Source organism: Amia ocellicauda, chromosome 7 (assembly GCF_036373705.1).
Source record: "Amia ocellicauda isolate fAmiCal2 chromosome 7, fAmiCal2.hap1, whole genome shotgun sequence".
Taxonomy (NCBI): Eukaryota; Metazoa; Chordata; class Actinopteri; order Amiiformes; family Amiidae; genus Amia; species Amia ocellicauda.
This window is the reverse complement of record NC_089856.1, coordinates 36,410,203-36,433,238: the sequence shown is the minus strand read 5'-3', so window position 1 is coordinate 36,433,238 and position 23,036 is coordinate 36,410,203. Positions and strand designations below refer to the sequence as shown.

At 43.0% G+C, this 23,036-nt stretch overlaps 1 protein-coding gene across 2 annotated transcripts; it reads right to left on the bottom strand.

Annotated features, from left to right (window-relative positions):
- Positions 1–360: 360 nt before the first annotated feature.
- LOC136753378 (ankyrin repeat and IBR domain-containing protein 1-like) lies at positions 361–13,259 on the bottom strand. Of its 2 annotated transcripts, none has more exons than XM_066709431.1 (19): positions 12,982–13,259; positions 10,431–10,688; positions 9,815–10,082; positions 9,174–9,338; positions 7,987–8,104; positions 6,167–6,465; positions 5,458–5,546; positions 4,918–5,062; positions 4,094–4,260; positions 3,614–3,702; positions 3,148–3,278; positions 2,628–2,753; positions 2,352–2,438; positions 2,177–2,243; positions 1,896–2,041; positions 1,637–1,779; positions 1,318–1,369; positions 1,019–1,087; positions 361–580 (listed from the first exon to the last, which is right to left on the bottom strand). In XM_066709431.1, exons 1-19 carry the CDS (start codon positions 13,014–13,016, stop codon positions 485–487), a joined length of 2,550 nt encoding a protein of 849 aa, XP_066565528.1. In that variant the 5' UTR covers positions 13,017–13,259; the 3' UTR covers positions 361–484. The 2 variants fall into 2 exon arrangements, with proteins under 2 accessions (XP_066565528.1, XP_066565529.1); XM_066709432.1 differs by lacking the exon at positions 12,982–13,259 and adding an exon at positions 11,894–12,001.
- Positions 13,260–23,036: the final 9,777 nt, after the last annotated feature.

The window sequence follows — 23,036 nt, the reverse complement described above, 5'->3', positions numbered from 1 at the left end:
ATAAGTTGTGATTATAAATACAGCGCATACACCTGTAAGCAGATTTAATGTCCTGCGTCACTGGTTTGTTTTAGCAGATTTGTTTATTCCCGGCATGCATTTCGTTTAGGCCGCCTTTTCGCCCGCATATGTGACGCACTTAGGCTCCTAAAACCGCAAGTGTGAACTGGGTGTCTGAAAAAAGCCGGACTAAATTTGAGGCGGCCCAGGGCCGGCCTAATAAGTGTGAACGGGGTCTAAGTCACACATCAGGCCTTAGGTTTGAGGCAAGTGTATGCATCTCAGTATACAGTGTATACGATCTCAGTATATAGTGTATGCATCTCAGTATATAGTTTATACGATCTCAGTATGTAGTGTATACACCTCAGTATAGTGTATGTACCTCAGGGTTGAATTATGTCCCTAACGGCCAAACCCCACCCCAGGCCCAGGCTCTCAAACTGCTCGAGGCCGTAGGGGCTCCCCATGTTGCCCAGGCACCTCAGGCTGTCCCCCACCCCCGCCAGCTCAACTGCTGCTGGCAGAGCAGGGTGACCAGCCGGACGCTGAGGTTGTCCTTGTCCAGGGGGCTCAGCACCTGCAGGGTCAAGAACACGGGCGTTAACGCGCGGGTCACACTGCACACTGCTGCTGCCGTCAGCTCACAACGGCATGATTGTGTGTCTCCCACCGCTCTGTGTGCGCCTGGGTTTACATTTCAATACATCAATACAAAAGGGATGCAATCTGACTACAGACCACCAGGGAGTTTGGAGCATCAGAAAAGACAAATGAACAGAATAATCTGAACTAATCTCAACTCTGTGTCAGATTCAATATTGATCCTCACTGTCAGCTATTGGCAATGGTGATGTGCAATCCTATCTTGGCAATGATATCTAAAGGTCCAGTATCGCACAACCTAATGAACGATTTTCACAGAAAAAAGTAAACAAAAATCATTCCAATGTGTGTATTTGTTTTAGAAATAACACTTAAGCATCCAAATTAAAATAAAAAGTGTCTTTTGCAATACCTGTGGATGGCCTCTGTGACAGTTCTCTCTTTGGGCATTCCTCTCAAGCCTCAGCAGATACTCCATAAGCTTTAGATTAAAACAGAATGACACTTCAGTTACCTTTCTCGGCAAACACGGTTAGGCACCTACATACAATCGCTTACAGAGAACAAGTTACTTCCTGCACAAGCACTCAGTCTGTTAATGTCTTAGTCACATGCGTACGTCTCTGCAGAATAACTCAACAGCACAGTCTACAGGAGAGCACAGTCTCACTACAACACAACAGAGTGAGAAAGTACACGGCAGATAGTTACCTCAGAAGACTGCAACCCCAAGAGCTCCCAGTCCCACTTGCCATCATGGAAACTGCAAGATAAACAGTACAGCAGGCATGGTTTCTTTCTTCTCTTAACATTTGACAGATTAAATATTTCAGGATTGTGTCGCACTTGCTGACAAGCTAACAAATCAGCTCAGACTCAGGAACATGACTCCAGCTCAAAGAATTAATCTTTAAGAGAGAGTGAAAAAGAGAGAGAGGAGGGGGGTAAAATTCAGGGTAAGAGAGGGAGAGAGAGAGAGAGGCGGAAAGACAGAGCCATGCTGAAGGACACAGGGACAGGGGAGACGTACAATGTTTCCAAGTCCTGGGACACGGAGAAAAGGAACTCTTGCCGCTTCTGCTGCACCAAGCAGGCGGCGCGCACGATCTTGTGCCGTGGCGTGCGCTGGGTCACCAGGGTCACCAGGTCCTCTGTCACCGTCTCCAGGTCAGTCTGTGGACACAGGCACAAGAGGTCGGGGGAGAGATCAGGGAGGGGTCAGATTACATACTGATTATTTCCCATGAATCCAAAAACAAACCGAAGCCCCAGGGAAACAGCCACCTTACCTGCATACGTTTGAATGTTTTCTCCTTTCTGCTATTGACTTCCAGAAAGACCCCGTATGCAGAAGAGCAGGCCAGGATGCGCCTGGTCTTCAAGAGCTCGTGCATGGCGTCGTCAAAGAAGGTGGTGTCGGGGGCGCCACCCTCTCCTGTAGAGGCAGAACACAGAACACGGGCCGGGGGGGCGAGTCTCAGCATACAGATTAAGCATGTCCGCATCCAGTGTGAATTCACAAACTCTCTCACTAGGCACAGGTCAGTGGGGGTACGGGAGTCTCACTCACGTTCGCTCAGTGCCCGGCTCAGCTGCTCTATCCTCTGTTTTCCGGTGATCAGAAGTTCCTGCTCCAGCTGCGGGGGGGGAAGGGGACAGGAGAGAACAGAGTCACTGCTGTCCTGTTGCATTGTGTGTGTGTGGGGGGGACACCAGTGGCCACTCTGGAGCCACGTCTCTCTCACCTGGTAGCGGTCTTCATGGGTCCTGTAGCTTTTGAGGTACTCCTGAAAGTGATCATGCTCCTCAAGAGCCTTGCGCTTCTTCTGAGCCTGATTGGGGAGGGGTGACAACAACACAAAACAGAAGATAAAGCACACACTGGGTCACACTGATGCAGAATACAAAATAATAATGGTCATAATAACCACAACAACACCATAATAAAAATAAAGATAATAACAATAACAGTAATAACGCTAACAACTATAAAACAACAACAGTAAGAGTCAGGACCAAACCTCCTTCGCAATCCTCTCCTCCGCCAGCTGGATGGCATCGAAGCGCGTGCAGGTGTAGGATCCCCCTGTGTTGTAGCTGTGTAACCTCCAATCGTCCAGGCATATCCAGCAAAAGTTGAACTTGCACTGAAAACCCAACACAGACACACACAACTCTGCAGGGTCAATATTCACAGACACACATTCACTTGTGCCTACATTATTAGAGAGACTGACAGACAGAAACACAGACACAGAGAGAAAGAGGCCGACGCAGAGAGAGAGACACAGACAGACAGAGAGAGAGAGAGAGAGAGAGAGAGAGACACACAGAGACAGACAGACAGACAGACAGAGGTTCTTCCCAGGCTGCCCAACATTGTCCTTCCTGCTTTCATGACGATGATTTTGCTTTCAGTGGAAATTATATTTTTAATATCAGGAAAGAGACAAATGAGCTCCAACAGTGGCGATCAATGAATTCAATTCACAAAGCAATGATCTTAAATGTTCAGGTGGGGGGTGGTGTGCAGGACATTACCCTGAAGCACTTCATATGATTGCATCCTTCGTTTTTCTGGATCGGCGTCTCACAGTTGGGGCAGGGCTTGGAGTTGTTGAGCAGCCACAGGCTGTTGACTACGTCCTCGCGGGCCTCGCTCACTCCACCCCCTGGGAAGACGACAGGAGAGACAGAAGACATGGAGTCAGCGGCGCGGTGAAGCCGGGGGCACACACTGACAGGCAGGAGGGGGGCTGCCAAGGAGCCGGGGAATAAACTGAGCCAAATGGGAATAGGACCGTCTATTCATTAACACAATATACATACAAATTAGCTAAAAAGGACTCAAAACAGTCAGGGTCTTTAGATCAGGGCTGGGCGGCTCTAGTCCTTGAGGGGGTAACAGGCTCCTGTAGGTTCTATCAGGTACTGTAGATTTAATAGGCAACCTGTAAGCAAACAGCAGGACACACAATGAGGATAGCAAAGCACAGGGGTCACTCACCTTCTTGCCGATCCATCTCTGACAGTTTGCCCTGCCACGCTTGCCACGTCTGACAGTCACAGGGTTCGTGTGACTTGCCGAGACATTGCCTGTAGACAAAAACAGGTGTTCAGATATGCCTCGGGCCCCCTTTCACACTCGGCCACCTCGGCTCAATCAGAACCGTGGCCGCTAAGCAAGAGAGGGGATCCCTGGGTTATCAGACTCAAGCCCGGCTGAGGTAAAGAACAGCAGAGAAGCCTTCCCAAACCTGCCCGATCTCATGAACTGCAGAGAAGCACACAACGACCTTCTGCTGACACTGTCAGGAACTCTGAAATCAGTGGCTTGTGTCTCAGGACTTGATATTGAGCAGTAATTGTATTGCTGGTGGTATGTATTTCTTTGAGACCCTAGACACAAAGCATTGTTTGCTTTTTTAGATGCTTACATTTTCCCATTAAAAAAAAAAAGTATGGTTGTTCTCTCTCTCTCTCTCACCAGCAGAACACGTGTCCGTCTCCACAGTCCACAGCCGGTGCCTTGAGCTGGGGAAAGATGAGTGGATCGGTGCCGGTTCCTCCGGGGCCCTGTCCGGCCAGTATGACAGCTCTCTCACACCCCGGGTTGGGGCACCACTTGATAGCAGGGTTGCTGTCAACAAACGCCTGGAATACAGAGGAAACAACACTGAACTGTAGTCAGGGAGACAGAGGGAGACGGGGAGAGGGAGGGAGAGAAGGTGAGGGCAAGGGGGAGAGGATGGGAGACCGAAGCAGACAGAGGGAGGACGAGGGAGGGAGGATTGATGGCCTTCCTGGAATCAGTGTTACACTTACATAGGAACAGATGTCTGTAGGAAACAGGTGAATAAACAACAGCATTCTTCTTAACAAGCAGCTAAACACACCTATACCCATGTGTACACAGACACACACAGACACAGACAGCGAACACAACTCCTCCTTGCATGACAATATCGCAGAGGAGCTATACATCAAAAGCCTCCTCAGATTTAAACACAGAATTGCTTTTTCTCAGGCTAATGATCTCTGACATCCCAACTGATTAAAAGGATAATAAGCGAAAGAGGGGAACTACAACTGCAATCGGATCATCTCAAAACTTCTGGGGAGGAGAAAAAAAAAAAACAATAAAACAAAACTACAATGAGTTTCAGTTCACTTGGATGAGCTGAAATGATCTGTTACAGAGCAGATACTGAGATATGACGCCAGTACAGCCGTGACTACCGCCGAAATGTGTGTCATACACACACACTGACACACACATGCACACAAACACACACACGTTTGTGTTTTTACCTTGATGTCAAACAGGAGGTAGCGCTTGTACATCTCCTTAGAGACAATGCTCTCTATGATCTCTGCAGGAACCAGCTGGGAACAGCCACAGGCCGGGCAGAAGATATTGGGACCTGCTCCTTCCTGGATCTTCAGGTTGAGAAACCTGAGGGAGGACACAACGCACAGAGTCAGGGGCCACGGCAGCGCAGGACACAACGCACAGAGTCAGGGGCCACGACAATGTGCTGGCCTCTCCCGCCAGTCACATCAGTGGTTTGGCCAAAGGCTGCCGCAGAACCAAATACAGTAAAGTATCCAAGCGCCAAGGGGGCTTCTCTTCACAGGAATTCAATTCACTTACCAAAGCACGCGGGTCCTTACAGTACAAACAGGGCTATAAGCAAACCAGGGAACTGGTTTCAACCTGAACATGATGATGGGGTGGGGGACGACAACCTGTGAGCTTAATACTGCTCTGCCACCTTAAATGCCACAGAAATGTCATTTGAAGCAAAATGGTCAAGTCATTTCAAGGGTGACAAAATAAAACCAACTCACCCTTCCCAGCATTCTCTGCAGAACTCGTGTCCACAAGGCATGTCCACGGGGTACTCAGACGCTGGGATAGTGCACAAACACAAGGCGCACTGGAAGAAGACACAGAAACAAGAAAACACAAGCCCATTACATTAATTCAGTCACTGATTCATTCATTAACGAATGTTAATTAGTCTGTGTGTGTTCTTCAATATGGGCTGCTTCTTGCCGGAGCCCAATTGCTAACCTTCGTAACGATTATCTGTGTAATAATAATAATGAAATGGAAAGATGTTGGATTCATTCACGTATCACCAATGTACAGAGGTAAAGAAAAGTTGACTGTTTCTAGACAGAGCGGAGACAGGAGCTGTGAACGCAGCGATTGTCAGGGAAACCCAGCGCGACCTTTCCGAATAAATATCAAAGACTATGTCTATGTAAATGTAGTGCCTGAATGCATTAGCATAATTGCTCTGCCTCAGAAGATTTCTTGATTAGGAACCCTAATAAGGGTGTCTGATACCACATCAAATCAATCAACCAACTGATTCCAGTGGCTGTAACTTGTAGATTTGTCAGGCACTGCCCCGTACCCCAGAGTACAGGGAGGAATGTAGCTGAGAGCAGTGTAAGCACACACACACACACGCACACGCACACACACACGCACACACACATGCACACTAAGAGTGAGGCAGACACAGGAGTGACATGGGGGGGTCGTTACCAGAAGCCTGTCCTCATCCTCATCATTGTTTGCGTCCATGTACTCGTCCTTCTCACTGTCCTCGTCCTCTTGACTGTCCTCATCCTCCACACAGTCCTCCTCCCCGTCCTCCTTCTCGCCCTCCTCACTGTCCTCATCCTTCTCCCCGTCCTCGTCCTCGTCCGGGGTGCAGGGGGAGGGCAAGTTGTCCCTCGAATTGTACTTGCTGGGTGGAGGAGTGGGCATCTTCACCCCTGAGCGTTTGCAGCAGTCCTCTGCATTGGACAGCAATGCCATCTGCAGTTTCTCCTTGTCCCAGTCTGACACCCATGGGAAGAAGAAGAGCAACACAAGTGAAAACTGTTAGTCACTCTCACCCTAACAGATGAACTCATAAAAACAGACTCACAGACACTTTGTATTATTGCCCACTGTAAACTGCTGCTGATTTCTAAAGGAATCTTGTTTTGGGATCCACATACAGGGGTTCTCAATCCTGCCCTGCCGTTTCTTGGTTCAACTGTGCACTCAATTACTTCATTACTAATTGGGTGACCCCTAATTTAACTAATAATTTGCCTAATCTGAGATCTTAAATGTTAAACAGTTGTAGAGTTCATGTTAAGTATGACACTGTAGATTAAAATCTGGGACATAGTTTATTGAAATACACTGATTTTATTCACTGTAGCTTTGTATGTTGAAAACAAAGTGTACACAGTGTTGAGAATGTTTACTTTAATGTAGAATTATGTTTTGATAAATGCAATATTATTTTATTTTAAAATAATATTATTTTTGAACTTTAAAATATTGCTTTTGAGCATTATTGCATTATGTTTAGAAAAGTGTTTTGTTCTTGCATTAGAATGTAAATTTAATCTGTATTCATGTTTTCATGTAGGTGTATTAATTAAGGTTGTGGCCCGTGAACACATTTGTGAACACTCGAATGGCCCTTGATAGGAAAAAGGTTCCCCACCCCTGCTGTAGATGGAACTTGAAATCTCCAACTTTTATTGAGATACACAATTTAAAAAGTCAATTGAAACAAAAGAGTAAAATTGAGGGTTGAAGTAATTGAGAGTTCGGTTGGAACACAAACCAGCATAGCATGTGGTACTCCAGGACAGGTTTGAGAACCACTGAACTAGTCAATCAGAGTGTTTCTGGCTTCTTTGTATGTTTTTAATAGAAAAATTACACATAAGAAGCCAGACAATCACATTCAATTCCTCTCCATCTTATCTAGTGCATAAATGTCATCCCTTGCATCTAATGATCAGGACCAGAAACCTCTTCAGTCATCAGCGATGTTTCAGGACACGGAAACGCCAGTGGTGCGAGTTTCCCATGGTGTACATTTGTTTTTAATCAATAATTTGTATATGTTTTCCCCTTCCTCTTACTGAATGGGCCTCCATTAGGAGTGAAATGGACTTAATTAATCCCCCCCCCTCCCCGGTCGCCCTATGTAACTCCCCATCTGCTAACAAACAAACCATCTCAATATATGAACTCCCGTGAACAAATGCGAGAGATTTGCAGCAACTGCATTTCCAAGCTTTATCAATGGAGGGGGTGCTATCCAGGGCTTCAGAGATGCCTGCTGAACACAATGGCTGTGTGAGGGGACAGTGGGCACTGAGGTGCCTTAGAAAGTGCTCAATTTCACAGGCCACTGGCCGCAGGCATAATGACAGAAGACGAACAAGGCTGGCTGGTGGCTGAGTCACGACTATGTCTGTGTGTGTGTGTGTCTGTTTCTCTCTGTCCCCCTGCCCGTCTCTTTGGCTCTGTTCAGGGCCAGTCAGTGTGGAGTGCTGCGCGGGCACCGGTACCGTGAGTGCGGAGCAGGGCCCCGGCAGTGAAGAGGGGAACCTGCAGCATGTCTGCCGTCTCCTCAGTCAGATTGTTCTTCAGTTCATGCAGGTCCTGCATTGTCAGACCCTCATATGGCTGCATAGACACAAAGAAACAGAGACAAACATAGAGAGACACACACACAATGACACACAGAAATAAGAAAAACTAAGAATCCACAAGGCTGTTCAGACAACACACTATTATGTGACAAACGTAACTTTTGGTTTGAAGTGGAAGAGTAAGAATATTATGTACAATAAAACAAATCAAAAACATTACAAAAGCAATCAATCAATTTAGCAATCGCTAATCTCAAAATCAGATAGGAGAAAAAACATCAGCTGACTTTGGGATCAGTTTTTCATCACAATTTCATTCCTCCCTTATAATTTTATGGAATGCAAACCACCCCCCCCTTCTCCCTCTGTGCTTTACAGCTATAATTAGAGGTTATACACTGAGCAGCCCTCAGAATACACTGCCATGTTTTAAAACCAAACGGGAAAGTCTCCCGCAGCAGAGTGCTCTCTTATACACAGTGCATCGATGTGCTACGTTTCCCACAGAACATAATAAAATCCCTGCTTGTGTACACAGGCCACACCAGGGCATCTGAGCAGTCACACGACAACCCTGTCCCACCCGTAAATCCGTACAGTCATTTGTCCGTTTTCTCTTGGTTACATCATAGCATGGTACTTTTTTTCTTTCCCCTCGCTTTCCACAGCGGTGTGTCATGGCTGACCAGTCTGCACCCCTCCATGCCTCTTCTCCAGCTCTGTCAGGACTCTGGACTCCAGTGTAGAGGGTTGAGGGGTCTATCCCAGGTGAGGGACAGTGCTGTTGTACCCTTAAGCAAGGCACTTTACCCAGAATGCTCCAGTAAAAACCCAGCTGTATAAATGGGTCATTGGATGTACAAATTATGTGATATATTGTAACAACTGCAACTGCCCTGGATAAGGGCATCTGGTAGGCAATATGATAATGATGTCACTTGGCTGTCTGGCCAATCGACTTCTTCTTTCTCTTTGTTCTCAGCTGATTCTCCATCGTGTAGTGGCTCTGTGAACCTTTCCTCCCCCACCCCTAATACAAGAAACAAGCCCAACAGGGTGTTCAACAAGCCCCCCTCTGCCCCCTCGCTCCCAGGGGCCAGTACCTTTCTCTTGTCCAGGGCCTCCATATCCTTGGGATCCTTGGAGAAGACCATCTGAGCCTCCAGGCTGAGGGCCAGTTCTGTGTGGTGCTGCTTCTCAGCGCAGTCGCATGGGGTCTCCCTGTCCTTGTTCTCAGAGAACAGGTTGGCGTTGCAGTTCACCAAGATCTGCAGGAGACCAACATGGGGGTCGTTACAAGGAGAATAATAATGATGATGATGATGATGAACTTATTTAGCAAGTGGCTGTATCCCAGGCAACATACATGGTTTAATACGTTTATTTTAACTCCCCCCCACACCCTGCCACCAAGGGTTTCACTATAAAACTCAAACTACAAACCAGGGAGAATAAAATCAATTCAGATCAGAGAAGATCAGAACATCACCTATTCTCATAGGGTTCAAAGAGCATCTATGAATCTGTGTCAATATGTGTGGAGCTACGACGAGACTGTAAGAGCGTACAGAGCCCAGCCAGGTGTACAGCATTGTTGAGCAACTGGGAGGATGTATTTTTATACGAACTGTAAGAGTGTAGAACGAGAAAGCAGGGTATACTATTCACTTTCCCAGCTCAAACCCAGTGTCCCAGTGAGCACTGGCCAGATGTGGGCCGGGCTGTTTGAGTCCAAAGGCCTCACCTGCACACAGGTGCTCAACCCTGCAGAGGCAGCGTAGTGTAGGGCCGTGTTCCCCTTGTCGTCGGTGGCGTTGACATCGGCCCGCTCGTACGCGCCACCATCCAGCCTCTCGCCCCTCCACTTCAGGATCATCTGCAGGCAGTTGGCCCGGCGCTGATCGTCCTGCTCAGGCGGCATGGTCTGGGGCCCGGAGCACAGCAGGTGGAGGGCGGTCTGGTTGTGCGCATTGCGCTTGTTGGGGTTCCCACCTTTGTTGTAGAGGAACGACCTGTTCGTTCAGGAAAAGAAGAAAAATAGAAACTCACACACGGAACCCAACCCTTCGGACTTTGAAGAGTCAATGCCACTCGCCTCGCAAATGTTGTCAGCAGTTTATAGAATAAAACAAAAATGTTCATTTTACCCAAACACATACTTATAAATAGTAAAACCAGAGAAACTGTTATATCAGAATTAATACCTTTTTGAATTGTTTTATCGATGGCTGATATAGTCTTTTTTTTTCTTCCTTCAATTCCTTCACAGACAGAGAGAAACACACAGACACACAGAGGAAACACAGGAGGGAGACAACGAGACATTCAGAGGCAGACGGGGAGGGCGGGGTGGGGCTGACCTCAGCAGGTGTGTCATGGCGTGCTGGGAGGTGTAGTGCAGGGCGGTGTTGCATCCATATTTCTTCCCGTAGGAGGCGTTGGGGTCCAGGGATTTTCTGAACTTTGGGTTGTCCTGGTAGATCTGCATGGCCAGGGCCTCATCTCCCTTGATGAGGGCTTTGAGAAACTTTTTAGCTGTTGTTCTGAACGTTGTGGACAAGAAATGCTTTAACCCTGATCGGTCGGCCGCGCTCATCGCTTGCAATATGCTTCTGGGTCTGGAAGAGAGAGGGAGGGAGAGAGGGTTTATTCTCTATTTATATTCAGCTTTGCTGCATCTGTGAACACTTTGGCAATGCTGGTGTAAACAGGCCACGCCAATAAAGTTCATTTTGAATTTGAGATGAACACAAAAGGGGGTTAGGGTCTGTGGAAGTGACCTGAAAGATGGCACAAGGTAACATATCCCAGTTGGCATCAGCGTTGCAGTGCCTGTTTCCTCACTCCTGCCAGAGGAGCTGTAATGACACTCTGTATCTCCACTCCAGTCAGGATACCTGGCTGTCTTCAACACTAATCCACAGGAATCTCTCCAAGTGCCCAAGAAATTAACCCCCCAACCCCAAATTACCGCTAAGGAGCAGGACATGGCAGCCTGACACCTCCTGGCAACCCTCAAATCTGGAGAAAATCAGGGGCAGTATTAATACACAGGGAAATCTGCATATATTTGGACAGGCTCCTCTGTTCCTCACTCCTACCCCCATTAAAAAGAATAATGCCAGCCCCGACCTGACCCCGTCGTAAACAACAATGGGAGAGAGTGAGTGCATCTCTGTCAAGCCTTGGGCCTGTACATCCTTAGGGATGCCACAAGCTGTTTTTGGTGGACATATATCAGCAATATCGCCGCAACCCTCACCTAATAGAAATTATAATTTATGTTGTATTTTTTTCATAAATACATGTAATGTTCAATTGCTTTGACAACATGAATTTGAAATTGAGAGAGAGGGAGGGAGGGAGAAGGAGAGAGGTAGAGGGAGACAGGAGAGAAAAGGAAACAGGGAATGAAGGACCGTTTTGCTTTGAGGAGGGGTCATGGACAATCTCTGCTGATACAGATTATTTTTTTGTTATTTGATGTTCAGCCATCTCTGTTTGGTTTTATATACATGCTTTACATGCTATATATAAATGCTTGAATTATAACCCAGTGACAGGAAGGTATCCCTTCACTGCAGGAGTGCAGCTCAGCAACCCTGTCCTGGAGGACCCCCTACCCTGCTGTTTTTTGTTCCAACCAAGCTCTTAATTACTTAATTGAAACCTTAATTTAATATATTTTGTGCACATCACAAAAACAATCTTGCTCTCATCCTGTCCCCCACAAAAAGCACATATCCCGTCTGTCTGTCTGTCTATCTATCTATCTGTCTCTGCACTCCTCCATGTGCTGAAACTGTAAAAACAAATACAATACCTGGTAAGTTTGAATAATTGGGAAGGTAGATCTGTACTATTCAAACATTGTCAGACGACGTCTACTCTCTCCTAGCTGTGAACAGCAACTGAATGCTTGACATTCCGGGGAAATCACTGGGGAAATTGAATGTGACATCACAATGGCGAGTTGCCGTGACCTCCGATGACGTAATGATTAGCGTTGCATTAATCACGTATTGGACCTAATCGAGCTACATGCGGGCCAGAACATCGTGTCCACTTTGGTTGGCTTTTTCACAGTTGATACCATGCCTATAACGTTCATATTAAGCACACAAACAATACAATTGAGCTATAGAACATTTATATATATATATATATAATTACACACACATATATTTGTATTAAAAGACCTCAGCCCAGAGAAAAGAGAAACCCGGTCCCTAACTTATTTGATTAAATCTTACGTGTAACGCTGTTGGAGAAAATATATGCTGAGACATAGCCACAGCTTTAATAAAATACGAAATCGGATTTGTATTGGGCAAAGAAGTAGGCTATGGAAATATAAAGAAAGGGATGCAGATACTAAAAAACATACAAAAATGACCACTTTGTAAAGCGACGGACATTAACTAAATATTCATAAAACACATTACGCAACTTCAAAACACCTATTTGTTAAAATAATAATAATAAAGGTAATTTCCAGAGATCAGCTGTTGTTTCATCTAATTTCCTTTCTTTTTGGAGCAAAAAATAACACACGTATTGATTAACACTGACAATAAGTTAATAACCCACATATTTTCCATTATTATTTCTCTGCCAGAGAATTAAACTGCGCTCCACTATTTTACAGTCGCAGCCATATGTATCTCACTGATTGTTAACTAAACCTATTGTTAAGAAAATAAAGAAATACGCCAACAACACTCTGGCATCCATAACTTACAGTGATCTTCCATATCCACATACGATTTACCAACTAAAACACGTCTTCTAAATAAATGATTGACACACCTATAACATCGTGTGCTGCATCATCTTGTATTGCGCATGTCCTTCCTATAGCCTGTTGTCAATGGGTCAGGTAGTCTCACGTCTGACTCAGATCATTATTACCTGACAGCTCTCGGCGCCGGCCGATGCGTCACCATCAGGGGCCCGTTTTTGAGCCCTGTCGATTTTGCTGATGGCGTTCAGATGCCCGTGTGTGAGCCGAGAGGGCAGGTTGCTCTTGTGAAGCTTCATTGTGGATAATGGCCGCTCACAGAGACGTAGTCCCGATCTGGCAAAGGACAACAAAGTTCACGTTGGCCAGCAATGGCGAAGCAATGAAAGCCGCGGCTCCCGGCCTGGCGGGTCGTGTTTGTCCTGATCGGGAAGCTCCTCGTCTGATGCAACAGATCCCGCTCCATGTGCGCAGTGTTGCCAGGTCCTCTCCATAAATTCCCCCCAGTTTGGTCGTACAAATTCCCCAAATCACGTCTCCCCCCCAAATATGATTGCTGGTCAACTGAGGTCCGGGGGGTGGGGGTGGATGAAGTGAGAAATCGATTGTACCAAACCCCTAAATTCCCCCAAGTTCACCATAATACCCCCCACCACTTCCCCCATACAAATGTTGCCCCCAAATGTCCCCCTGGGCTCTTAAAACCCCCCCAAATTTAGGGGAAAATCCCCCGATGTGGCAACAGTGCACGTGCGCCTGTTCCGCTGCTCTCGGCCAATCGGAGGCTCGCTCCGCTCCGCCTGCGCAGTCGCAGTGAGAAGGACGGGCAGCTCATGGCGTTTTAATCCATCAATCAAAATCACGCTGTCCAGCGCTTGCGGTTTGTCCACAGTAGTCATGCCATAAGTTTGCGAGCCCAAGGACAAGACGAGAAATACTGTGAAATACTTGTACATACTTTACTAATCATGTCAACAAAAGGCCGATCCGGAATTGAAAGGTAGGCCTACGAGTTATCTTGTTTGAAACGAGTACATGAACTCTCCGACTACAGACTGGGCGTATATGTTTAGATGTATTATTTGATGTGAGTTACTAATAACAAACTTAATTATGGATTAAATATAGGTAAGCAACATGTCTTACACGGTCTGTGCGTTTTTCTTATTAATATTATAGGCCTATTTGGTGTATGTATGTGTATATATATATATATATATATATATATATATATATATATATATATATATATATATATATATGCTTCAAATTCAAGGAATGAAAAAGCAGCAGGTGAACTCCAACCGATTAATCACTATTTTACTGTCAACATCAACAACTGCCAAATGCTCACACCTCTGTCATGACAGGATGCAACCATTCAGTGTACATCTTGCCGAAAGAAAAAGTCCCTCAGTACTGGTGAAGTGCATCTGTCATTCATTGAACTTAGTTGGGAGCAAAGCATCTGAAGTATTGCCAAGGCATTTGGATTTTCTTGTGCGTGAGATATACAATTGGGTCTTACACAGTGCCAAGCCAAGAAACGTTTACAAGGAATTGTATAACACTCTTGGATGTGTTGACCTCAGGAAGATGATTCAACCAGCAGCAACCAGTTGGCTAAGTAGAGGAGAAAGCAATTCTAGGGTGTTGGATCAGTGGGATGCTCTCCAGTTATCTGCGGCAACTCCACAGATGCTGCAGAAGTTCAACAGATACAAATACAACATCAGGAACCGGCCTCTCTGGATGCTCTACTCATGGAAGCCTAAGTTTGCATAGCCCTGGTAAGATATCCATACACCTAATAATACTAATAAAGCAATCTACATGATGTTGGGGGATAATTGCTGAAAGCAGCTGAAAATTGTGGATTTTTTTTTCCGCCAGTAGGGGAATTTTGAAAGAAGTGTCTGGCAACCCTGATGAGAGCAGCTTTCACTCTGTGTCATTCATTAGCGTTGGACCCTTAAAAAATAAAGGTGGTGCCCAAAGAGTGAGACCAAAAAGAGAAGGATGTGCTTTGGCTGTGCAATATGTTGTCTAGATATCTTTTGAAATAGGCTAGTACAGTAACAATAGTCTAATTAGGCAATGGGGGAGAACATGCAACAGGTGTAACACATGTGTCTAGGTGTTAAACTGACAGTAGATGTAATTTGCATTGTCTGTCAGTAATGCATTCTCCCGCAATGTGTAACGCTGCGCACTACCATACTCCTACACAGACAACTCCTTCCCAAATGCAGCCCACAAAATAAAAACATTGCCTTCTTAAACTATATTTTTTTACAATTCTTTTATAATTTATATTATGTTGATCAGACCTGGATTTGAACCTTTATTTTAAGCATTTTCCGAAATAAACTATAATTACAAAGAAATTGAACGCAGCTGTCTGAGGAAAGCGTTGGTCCATGTAACATCTAAAAGGAGATAGCTTGATGAAAACCTTTTAAAAAAGCTTACATTTCCACTCATGTGACATGATCAAACAAAACCCGGGATTATGAGACACTGGTGATGTAATTGGCATTAAATTAGTGATGTTCTTTGTCTAATATATGTGTTTATTCAATTACAACTAGGATGTTCCTGTTTGTTTGTGATTTGGGTTTGGGGGGCTGGTGTGGCTAAAATGCCACGGCTGAATTTTGGTCCCAGTCCTCCCCTTGTTGCAGTTTAAGGGATTAAACAATTACTTCAGCAGAAAATGGCTCATATTGCCAAAAATACTTGCCAAGAGAGAAAGATATTTTCCCCTGTGTCCCAACGGCACCTCAGTGCTGCATTTGTGGTCCAGCATCTCTCTACGAAATCTGGCACAGAAGTGCTTCCAGAATAAAATGTGATGCATTTATATATACACGTGTTGGAGTACATGTTTTGTTTTTAATTGATTACACTTTTTTCAGTCAAAGACCTTAATTAACACAAAAACAATTTTTCTATGCCGTTCTGTTTTTTGGCTTTTCTGCTTTTCTCCTTTTTTCTTGCTGCTGTCCTTGTCTGTTCTAAAATCCAATAGCCTACACAAGCAGCGAGGAAAATACGGTTATTCAGCCCCAGTCAGATGGGCAAATTGTGCCTTACGAAATATCATCAGATTATGTCGCTGCAGAGTTGATTCTGCTCAGCAGCCCTTGTAACGGTTGAAGGTCATGGTGAAGAATTGCTATAGGGATCTTGAAGATATTGCTTTTGCTGCTTTGTTCTGCTAAAACAATATAACTGCTGACCTGTGCCAGTGATTAATCTTTTCTTATTCCTTCAGAAAGGAGAGTGCAGGAGAAGTGCAGAGCAGTGTCATGTCTAAACGCATAGTGGGTGAAGTGGGCTGACCAAACAACACAGCCTCCAGGGCTTTTTCTGTTACACAGATTGAATGTCTAGTGTGACAAGTCTGTTTTAGGGGCCGCTGGCTCCAAGTTGTTGTCTGCCCTTCACGTGCGTCTTTCGTGATTTTGTTTAGTTCTTACACCTCAAGGTTCGAGAACCTGCACGATGCAGCTGGATCTTAGACACTGGTGTGACAGGAACACTGACATTGGTCTTGTCACCGTCAGCTCCATGTCACAAATATTACATTTCACAAAGGAAATAATCCTTTTGCTAATAAAATCTAGGCCAATGTGTTTACTTGTTCTCAATTATTATTACTACTACTAGTATGATTATTTGGGGGGTTTCTTTCATCATGTGGTGATGAATTTTAGGACCATGCTCTGAAAATTCCCTCTTGTGATCTCTACGAAGGAAATAAAGATCTGACAGCTGCGCATCACTGGGGATTTGATCAAATGGAAAATCCTGTCTTCAGAACTCTGACCTGTCCTGTATTATTAATCGTGAAAGAGCCCACACTTCGATTTGAAGAAATATTCGTTTTCAGTAGCCTATATTCTCACTTTCTGAGCATACATCGGCTGGAGGTCTAGGTTGTAAGTTTTGGCAACACATTCTACTTTTTAGTATCCAATTTTGACACTACATGTATAGTTAGAAAGTAACTGACATGCAATTTTTCTTGCATACAAATTGTACTAGAATTTTGTGAGAAAATGTCACATTTTATTGTGAAGTTCAAATTTTTTACATGGAGTAATCCCATGAACTCTTGTCTAGGATATGTTTCTCTCTGTGGAGTAGTGGTTAGGGCTCTGGACTCATGACTGGAAGGTTGTGGGGAGTGCTGTTGTACCCTTAAGCAAGGTATTTCACTTAGATTGCTGTACAAATGTAAGTCACCCTGGAAAACAGCATCAGCTAAATAATAAAATGTTAAGAAATACACATTTTTTCCAGATGAAATAATTCTTTCATAGTTCAAGAACAGTGCATTAAGAAAATAGTTTATTGTTTGCAAAAGTTGTATTATAACAAACTATTGTGTTTGTAAAGTAGTTTTACAATTAAATTATAATAGATTGTAATTCTGCAATATTTTTAAAACCATTCTATGTACTAGACATAAAGTAGAGTACTGCAAATTAAACACAAAAACATTTAAAAAATAGGCTTTTAAAAGAGGACAAGAACAACCCAGCACGTATTTGGACGAGGTAGACTGGATAGTAACATTTTTTTTTTAATATGGAATTTATACACATAATCTTTATATACTGTATGAGTACATTGAGTATGTAGAAATACAGTTCAACATAAAGAACTGAGAAGAGAAAATAGGGAAACTCCAGAACTAATTCCTGTCATGAATTATTATTATTATAGTCGGTCTTGAGGTTAAGCTATTCTGCATTGCGTTGCCAACAACAATCCAGTTATATTTATTTTGTTTTATTATATTTGCAATTACAGATGACAATTAGACCATTTTAGAACATGCTCAAAGTAATGGCGATGTAATTATATCATAAACTATCTCGCATGTCATGTTTATGATTTAAAAATGTACTTATCATTGGGTTCTGTGGTCCTCTTATTGTGGAGTCCTAGGTTAGAACTCTGTGACAGCAATAAAAACAAACTCAAAACTGTGTAGAACATCTGGAAAATGAAATGCAATTTAATTTCAATAACCATGGCCACAGCCAATCATGTATGGAACTTGAAATTGTTTTGAGACTTTTATTTGTACAATGCACATGTGGAGAGTTTGGTAGCTGAATTGAATTAGCAGTGGAATGAAAACCAGTATAAAGTTACCCAGCTATCTGCCCATCTATCTGCCCAGCTGTCGGTCTGTCTAATCTTGAGGTATTACCAAGCCGTAAGGTATCCTTGTGACCTGACAGATAATCGCCAGTCCAAGGTCACTCACTCGCTAAATGTATGATAACTCCCCTGCCCCCAGCAGTTTTCTTTCATAGCATATGACCTCATGAATATTCTGCTCCTGTTTTCTCGGGGGGTAAAGCTGATATGTAAATGCAGGATGTGGAATGACCTTACGTAAAGGTGAACTCACTCAAAGAGGTTGAAAAATCAATTCAGGAATGGCAGATTTGTGTGCGTGCACAGTCGGGCTTTTGTTCCCAGACTTCAACCCAGATCTCTTAAAACCGCTCTGGCAGTTAAAAGAAAAAACACTGTAGTGTTGCATTGTCAAGCAAGAGATTTGAGGGTTGGTGTAAATGTCAATAAAGCATTTGTGTGATGTAGTCAGTGCTAGATAAAGGCATGTTTTTGATAAGGTTCAGTTTTATATTGATCTCTGAGTAAGTTCTGTTTAGTACCTCGTTTTCGTTTTGTTTTTGGGAGAGATTCATTCTATTTTGAGAGGAAATAGCATCTTAAAATATAGCCTAAATATATTGGAAACATATCAGCAAATATTTGTTGTTGATCCTTTACAATCCCTATTTGTATCGGCGTGTTAAGAGAGATATATTATACATTCACATGTATCCTAAATGAATCCACTAAATACTGTCCTGATGTAGAAAATGATCCAGCTTTTTTAAAAGATGCTGAGTTACAAGAATTGGAAATACAAACTCAGGACACTGCTTTCTCTCCACTTTAATTTAATGTGCTCAGTGTTAAGAGATACGCACAGAGCCCTTGAGCTGCAGCGATACTGAACAAAATCCATTTGGCATAATTGAAGTTGTGGGGTCCAGGCTGTGTAACAAGTGACTAAGTTATTAATCTCTGTGATGAGTGCTAAACCTTATTTTTGTTATTTGCAGAGCTGGGAGATGTATATTTAACACTTTGGACACCAGTAGTAAACTAGCTGGAATCCCTGGGGGGAACATGTCTAGCATTTCAAATGAATCAGTTTCTCTTAAAACAGTTACAAGTTTTCTTGAAAACTTATTTTTGAAGAATCCCAAAACGCCACTGGTCACATGATTTGCCCACAGCATAGCCAAGTAAGAGAAGGTGAAATATTCTCAGATATTTTGTGTAATGCAATAAACGTGTCCAAAGACAATATTACATATTAAAACCGATGAGGCCAAAACTAGATACATTTTCACATTTTCACAAGACATCATTTGTATAATTTTCTGGACTGTAACACAGCAATTGTCACTGATAATATACATTTTATGGCAGTCACTCCCATCTTCAGAAGACATTTGATTTGTCTGACCAGGATTATGAGATGAAGGTGAAGAAGTGATGCGAGTTCCTGGCAATTATTCCTGCTGGGTTTTTAGTCATTAGTAGCAAAGGCCGTCTCGTCACTGAAGTCCTACTCATAATTTCTCTCTCTGTCCTTAAGGTTATTCGCTGTAATGGGTAGATTGTTTCTTTAATAGTTAATATAATACATGTTGTTACACTTGTGATGTTGTGTATGCAGTCTGTTGTGTGTTAACTAGTGGATAATGGGGTATGTTAAATGACATGTACATTTACAAATCAAGCATCAAGATAAAGGAAAGATACCTTGTCCTTCCTTTAGTTATGCATTACATTGACTATACAGCAGTGAAGCTTAGCCTACAATAGATGCTGCACAGGAACTGCTGTTTCAGGTTCACATTGCATCTCTAGACATATCAAGGGTCTCTGTGACATGCTCCTTGAACAACTAGTTTGTTGTTTATTTTGCTTCTTGAGTAACAGGACATGATTGTTCTGGGGCACTGTCTTTCGTTATGAACAACAGCTTCCCCAGCAATGTTGAAGTGGCATTGGTGGCTTTTGGAGGTTACTGCAGTGCTGATGTTCGTAAATGACTGTGGACTCTGTAGCATGCAACCTTATTCCTGTGCAGTGGAAAGCTGTGAGCATTATGTCTAAGATAAAGAAAATTGAAGAGACATGAAAGGAAGGCATCCCTTTGGCTGAACAAATTTAAGATGAAAAAGAAGCAAAACTATTGGACACATGGATAGTAAAGCTATGGAGGCTGACTACAGTGTTTTATGTGGCTGCAAGTTAATGTGAGTGCCGTGGTACATTGGGGCGCCATCAGGCAAACATAGGTGTTCCACTGATTTTTATTTTTTTGAGTCACACATGAGAAAAATCTAATAATTTAATAAGTGTCATTTATTTGAATTGAATTGGTTACTGGCAGGATTAACGAAACATTGCTGTATTGCAGCATATTTTAAGTTAATTAGTTAATGCCGTATTGTATTACAGCCACCTACCTATAACATATTATAAAACTATGAACTGAACTATGGACATAAACCCTAGCGCAGACTGAAATGTAACCTTAATTTCATAGCTTAATTTGACTTTAATACACATTCACCTAAATGTGACCTTAAGACCATTAATGTCTTCAAACTTTTTATACATATTTTTTTTAGACAAATTGAAAAACCATCACAGACCCTGAGATATAAGTATTTTTTAATATATATATATATATATATATATATATATATATATATATATATATATACAAAACAAAAACTGATAAACTGCAGATTGGCATTCCATATGAAAAGCGTCTGACTGCACCTCCAGCAGACACAAGAACAAATCTGAAGTGCAGGTTATAAAACATCAAAGACTCCTCTGCTAAAAATAAATCAATCACCATGAATCATTCCCCCTGCCATTCTTAAAATGCCTTCCGATAACTTGTGGAAAGAAATAAACAATCTGACCCAGACGTGGCTGGTGCATATTCCAGCTGCAACAAAGGAAAGTCTCTTGCCTTTCTTTTCATCATTATGAGGATGGAGAATTAACACAAACATCTGTATTCCAGATGGGTTAATTTCATAATTGTGAGACTCTGATATTTAGCACCACAACCAAGTGTTTTATTATTTCAGCATGCCAGTAGCCAATAACATCTTTTCCAAGTTACCAGTTTTGTTTTAGCAGCTCTGCTAAAGCTATTCATTTAAAAGCAATTTGACACAGCCTTTGGAGACCAATAGGTAACTCGGTCATCAAAGGCAAAAAGGTGCCTTTGTTCCTAATTATATGAGATTTAGTGGAAACTTATTTTCAAGATTTAGAACATGAGTATGGAATAGCATTGAGGTGAGTTGTACCTGGTACTAGCTAATCGTTTGTATTATTAGCATTGATTGCTTATATATGCTAATAAAAAAAAATCAATTTTTCTGCAGAAAAATAAAAACTACATTGCACAAATACAAGACTCGAGAAAATCATTATTGGAGTCCTTACACATTCCTGTCCTTTTTAATAACTTTTTGTTATTGTGTTCATTTGAGGAGGTTGGTTGTTGTTTTTTTGTTTCAGTTTTAGATCAAGCATGTGTGTAGCAAGCCTTTGTACCAAAAGTTGTGTCAACTGATGACCAGTAGGTGGAGCAATTGTTTAGCCTTTTCTGGTTATTACTCACATCAATAAACTGATAAGAGCAATGATATTATAATAACCGCCAGCGTCATTTAAAAAGCAAACATATTCCATTGTAGTAGGAATTGATTCTTGGGCTGCTGTTGTTTTTGTGTGTGGTATGTTTCAAATGATGTATTTTAAACCATGCAGTTAAGGGACTCCATAGCTGAGTGCATGCAAGCATCTGTGCTTTACTGACAGTCCCTGGGGGGTCACATTCAGGCCATTCTGCAGGCACTGGAATTGGTTCTGACAGGGCATTGTGCACAGCTGGAGTGCTTTCTTGTTCTTTTTGGCAAACTTTTCCAACCGTTCGCATGTCATTCCACCCCCTGGGCTGTCTGACTGCTACTGAGATACAGGCCCAATAGACAAAAGTGTCAAGTGACCCTATTTCTGAGTGCAGTGTGGGTTGGTGTTGGTGTGATTACCATTGCGAGTAGTTAAACGCAAAGTGTTTAAAAGGTGCAACATTGTGTAGGAGTAAATTAATGAATAGCCTGCTTAGAAGTAGCAGCAGTTTAGCCACACTAAAGAGGTTAAAAAGGGGAAGACAGGCGGCTGTGCCTCAGATGCTGCCACACGAAAATCATTTGTGCCAAACAAAAAGCTACTTGTCCTGAAACATGCTGTGCAGTGTCGTCTGTATTTTTGGAGGATCCTGTACAAAATTTAAAGCCACAGAATCATTTGAGGAACTGCACGTTTCATTAATTTCCAAAGAATTGCTGTTAACACTCAGCCGTAGGGTTTGTTTATCAGGAGTCCTGTTGTTGATGTAGAATAAAACGTTCTTTGTGTGAAGTTAGAAAATGAGATTCTGAAAAAAGTCGGGGAAAGCCTTTCTATTATGACTTGGTTTGTATCCAGTAAACATTCGACATACCGTTAACATAATTTCCTATTTTTGTTTCCGAAGATCCCCCTTGATCGCAATATTTGCTGAAAAACACTTGCGTCTAAAAAATGAAAATGACATATATGTATATTAAAAAAAAAAAAACTAAAACGTAATTAGAGTCTTCAGAGTTGACTCTGCGACCTTACATTAAGCAATGCCAGTCGTTCTCAGATCCTCATTCTGAACGACAGCATGGGTTCTGTGATTAGCTGGCTGCTGAGGGGGAACTTGTGCCAGCCGATTTTGCCCATTAGTGCCGGGTTCCTCCTGCTGACTGCTGAGCCATCAACAACAGCATAGTGGCAGTGAGGAACTTCAAAGCACAGGCCCCTAAATTCCTGGTCCAACTCTGTAAGCCACTACTGGAAAGGATAATCTGACTCTTTTGGAGGAGCAGCGATGAGAAAGATGCACGATTAAAGCCTTTTCATAGATACTGTACTCGTGTTAAAATGCTAAAACTCCTTTTTTTTCTTCCTGTGAAGCATTTGAAGCATTTAGCCAGCAGTCAACCTGCTCTTCTAGTTTCAGGGTCATTAAAATTCCTGTTTTCTCTTCTCTTGCTTA

Excerpts from the sequence above, each read along its gene's own strand:
- LOC136753378 (XM_066709431.1), bottom strand. The coding sequence starts at position 13,016 with ATGGTGACGCATCGGCCGGCGCCGAGAGCTGTCAG. Across the intron at positions 6,466-7,986 it reads GGCCCTGCTCCGCACTCACG|ACTGGGACAAGGAGAAACTG; the intron begins GTACCGGTGCCC and ends CATGGGTGTCAG. Across the intron at positions 3,279-3,613 it reads AGAGATGGATCGGCAAGAAG|GGGGTGGAGTGAGCGAGGCC; the intron begins GTGAGTGACCCC and ends TCGTCTTCCCAG.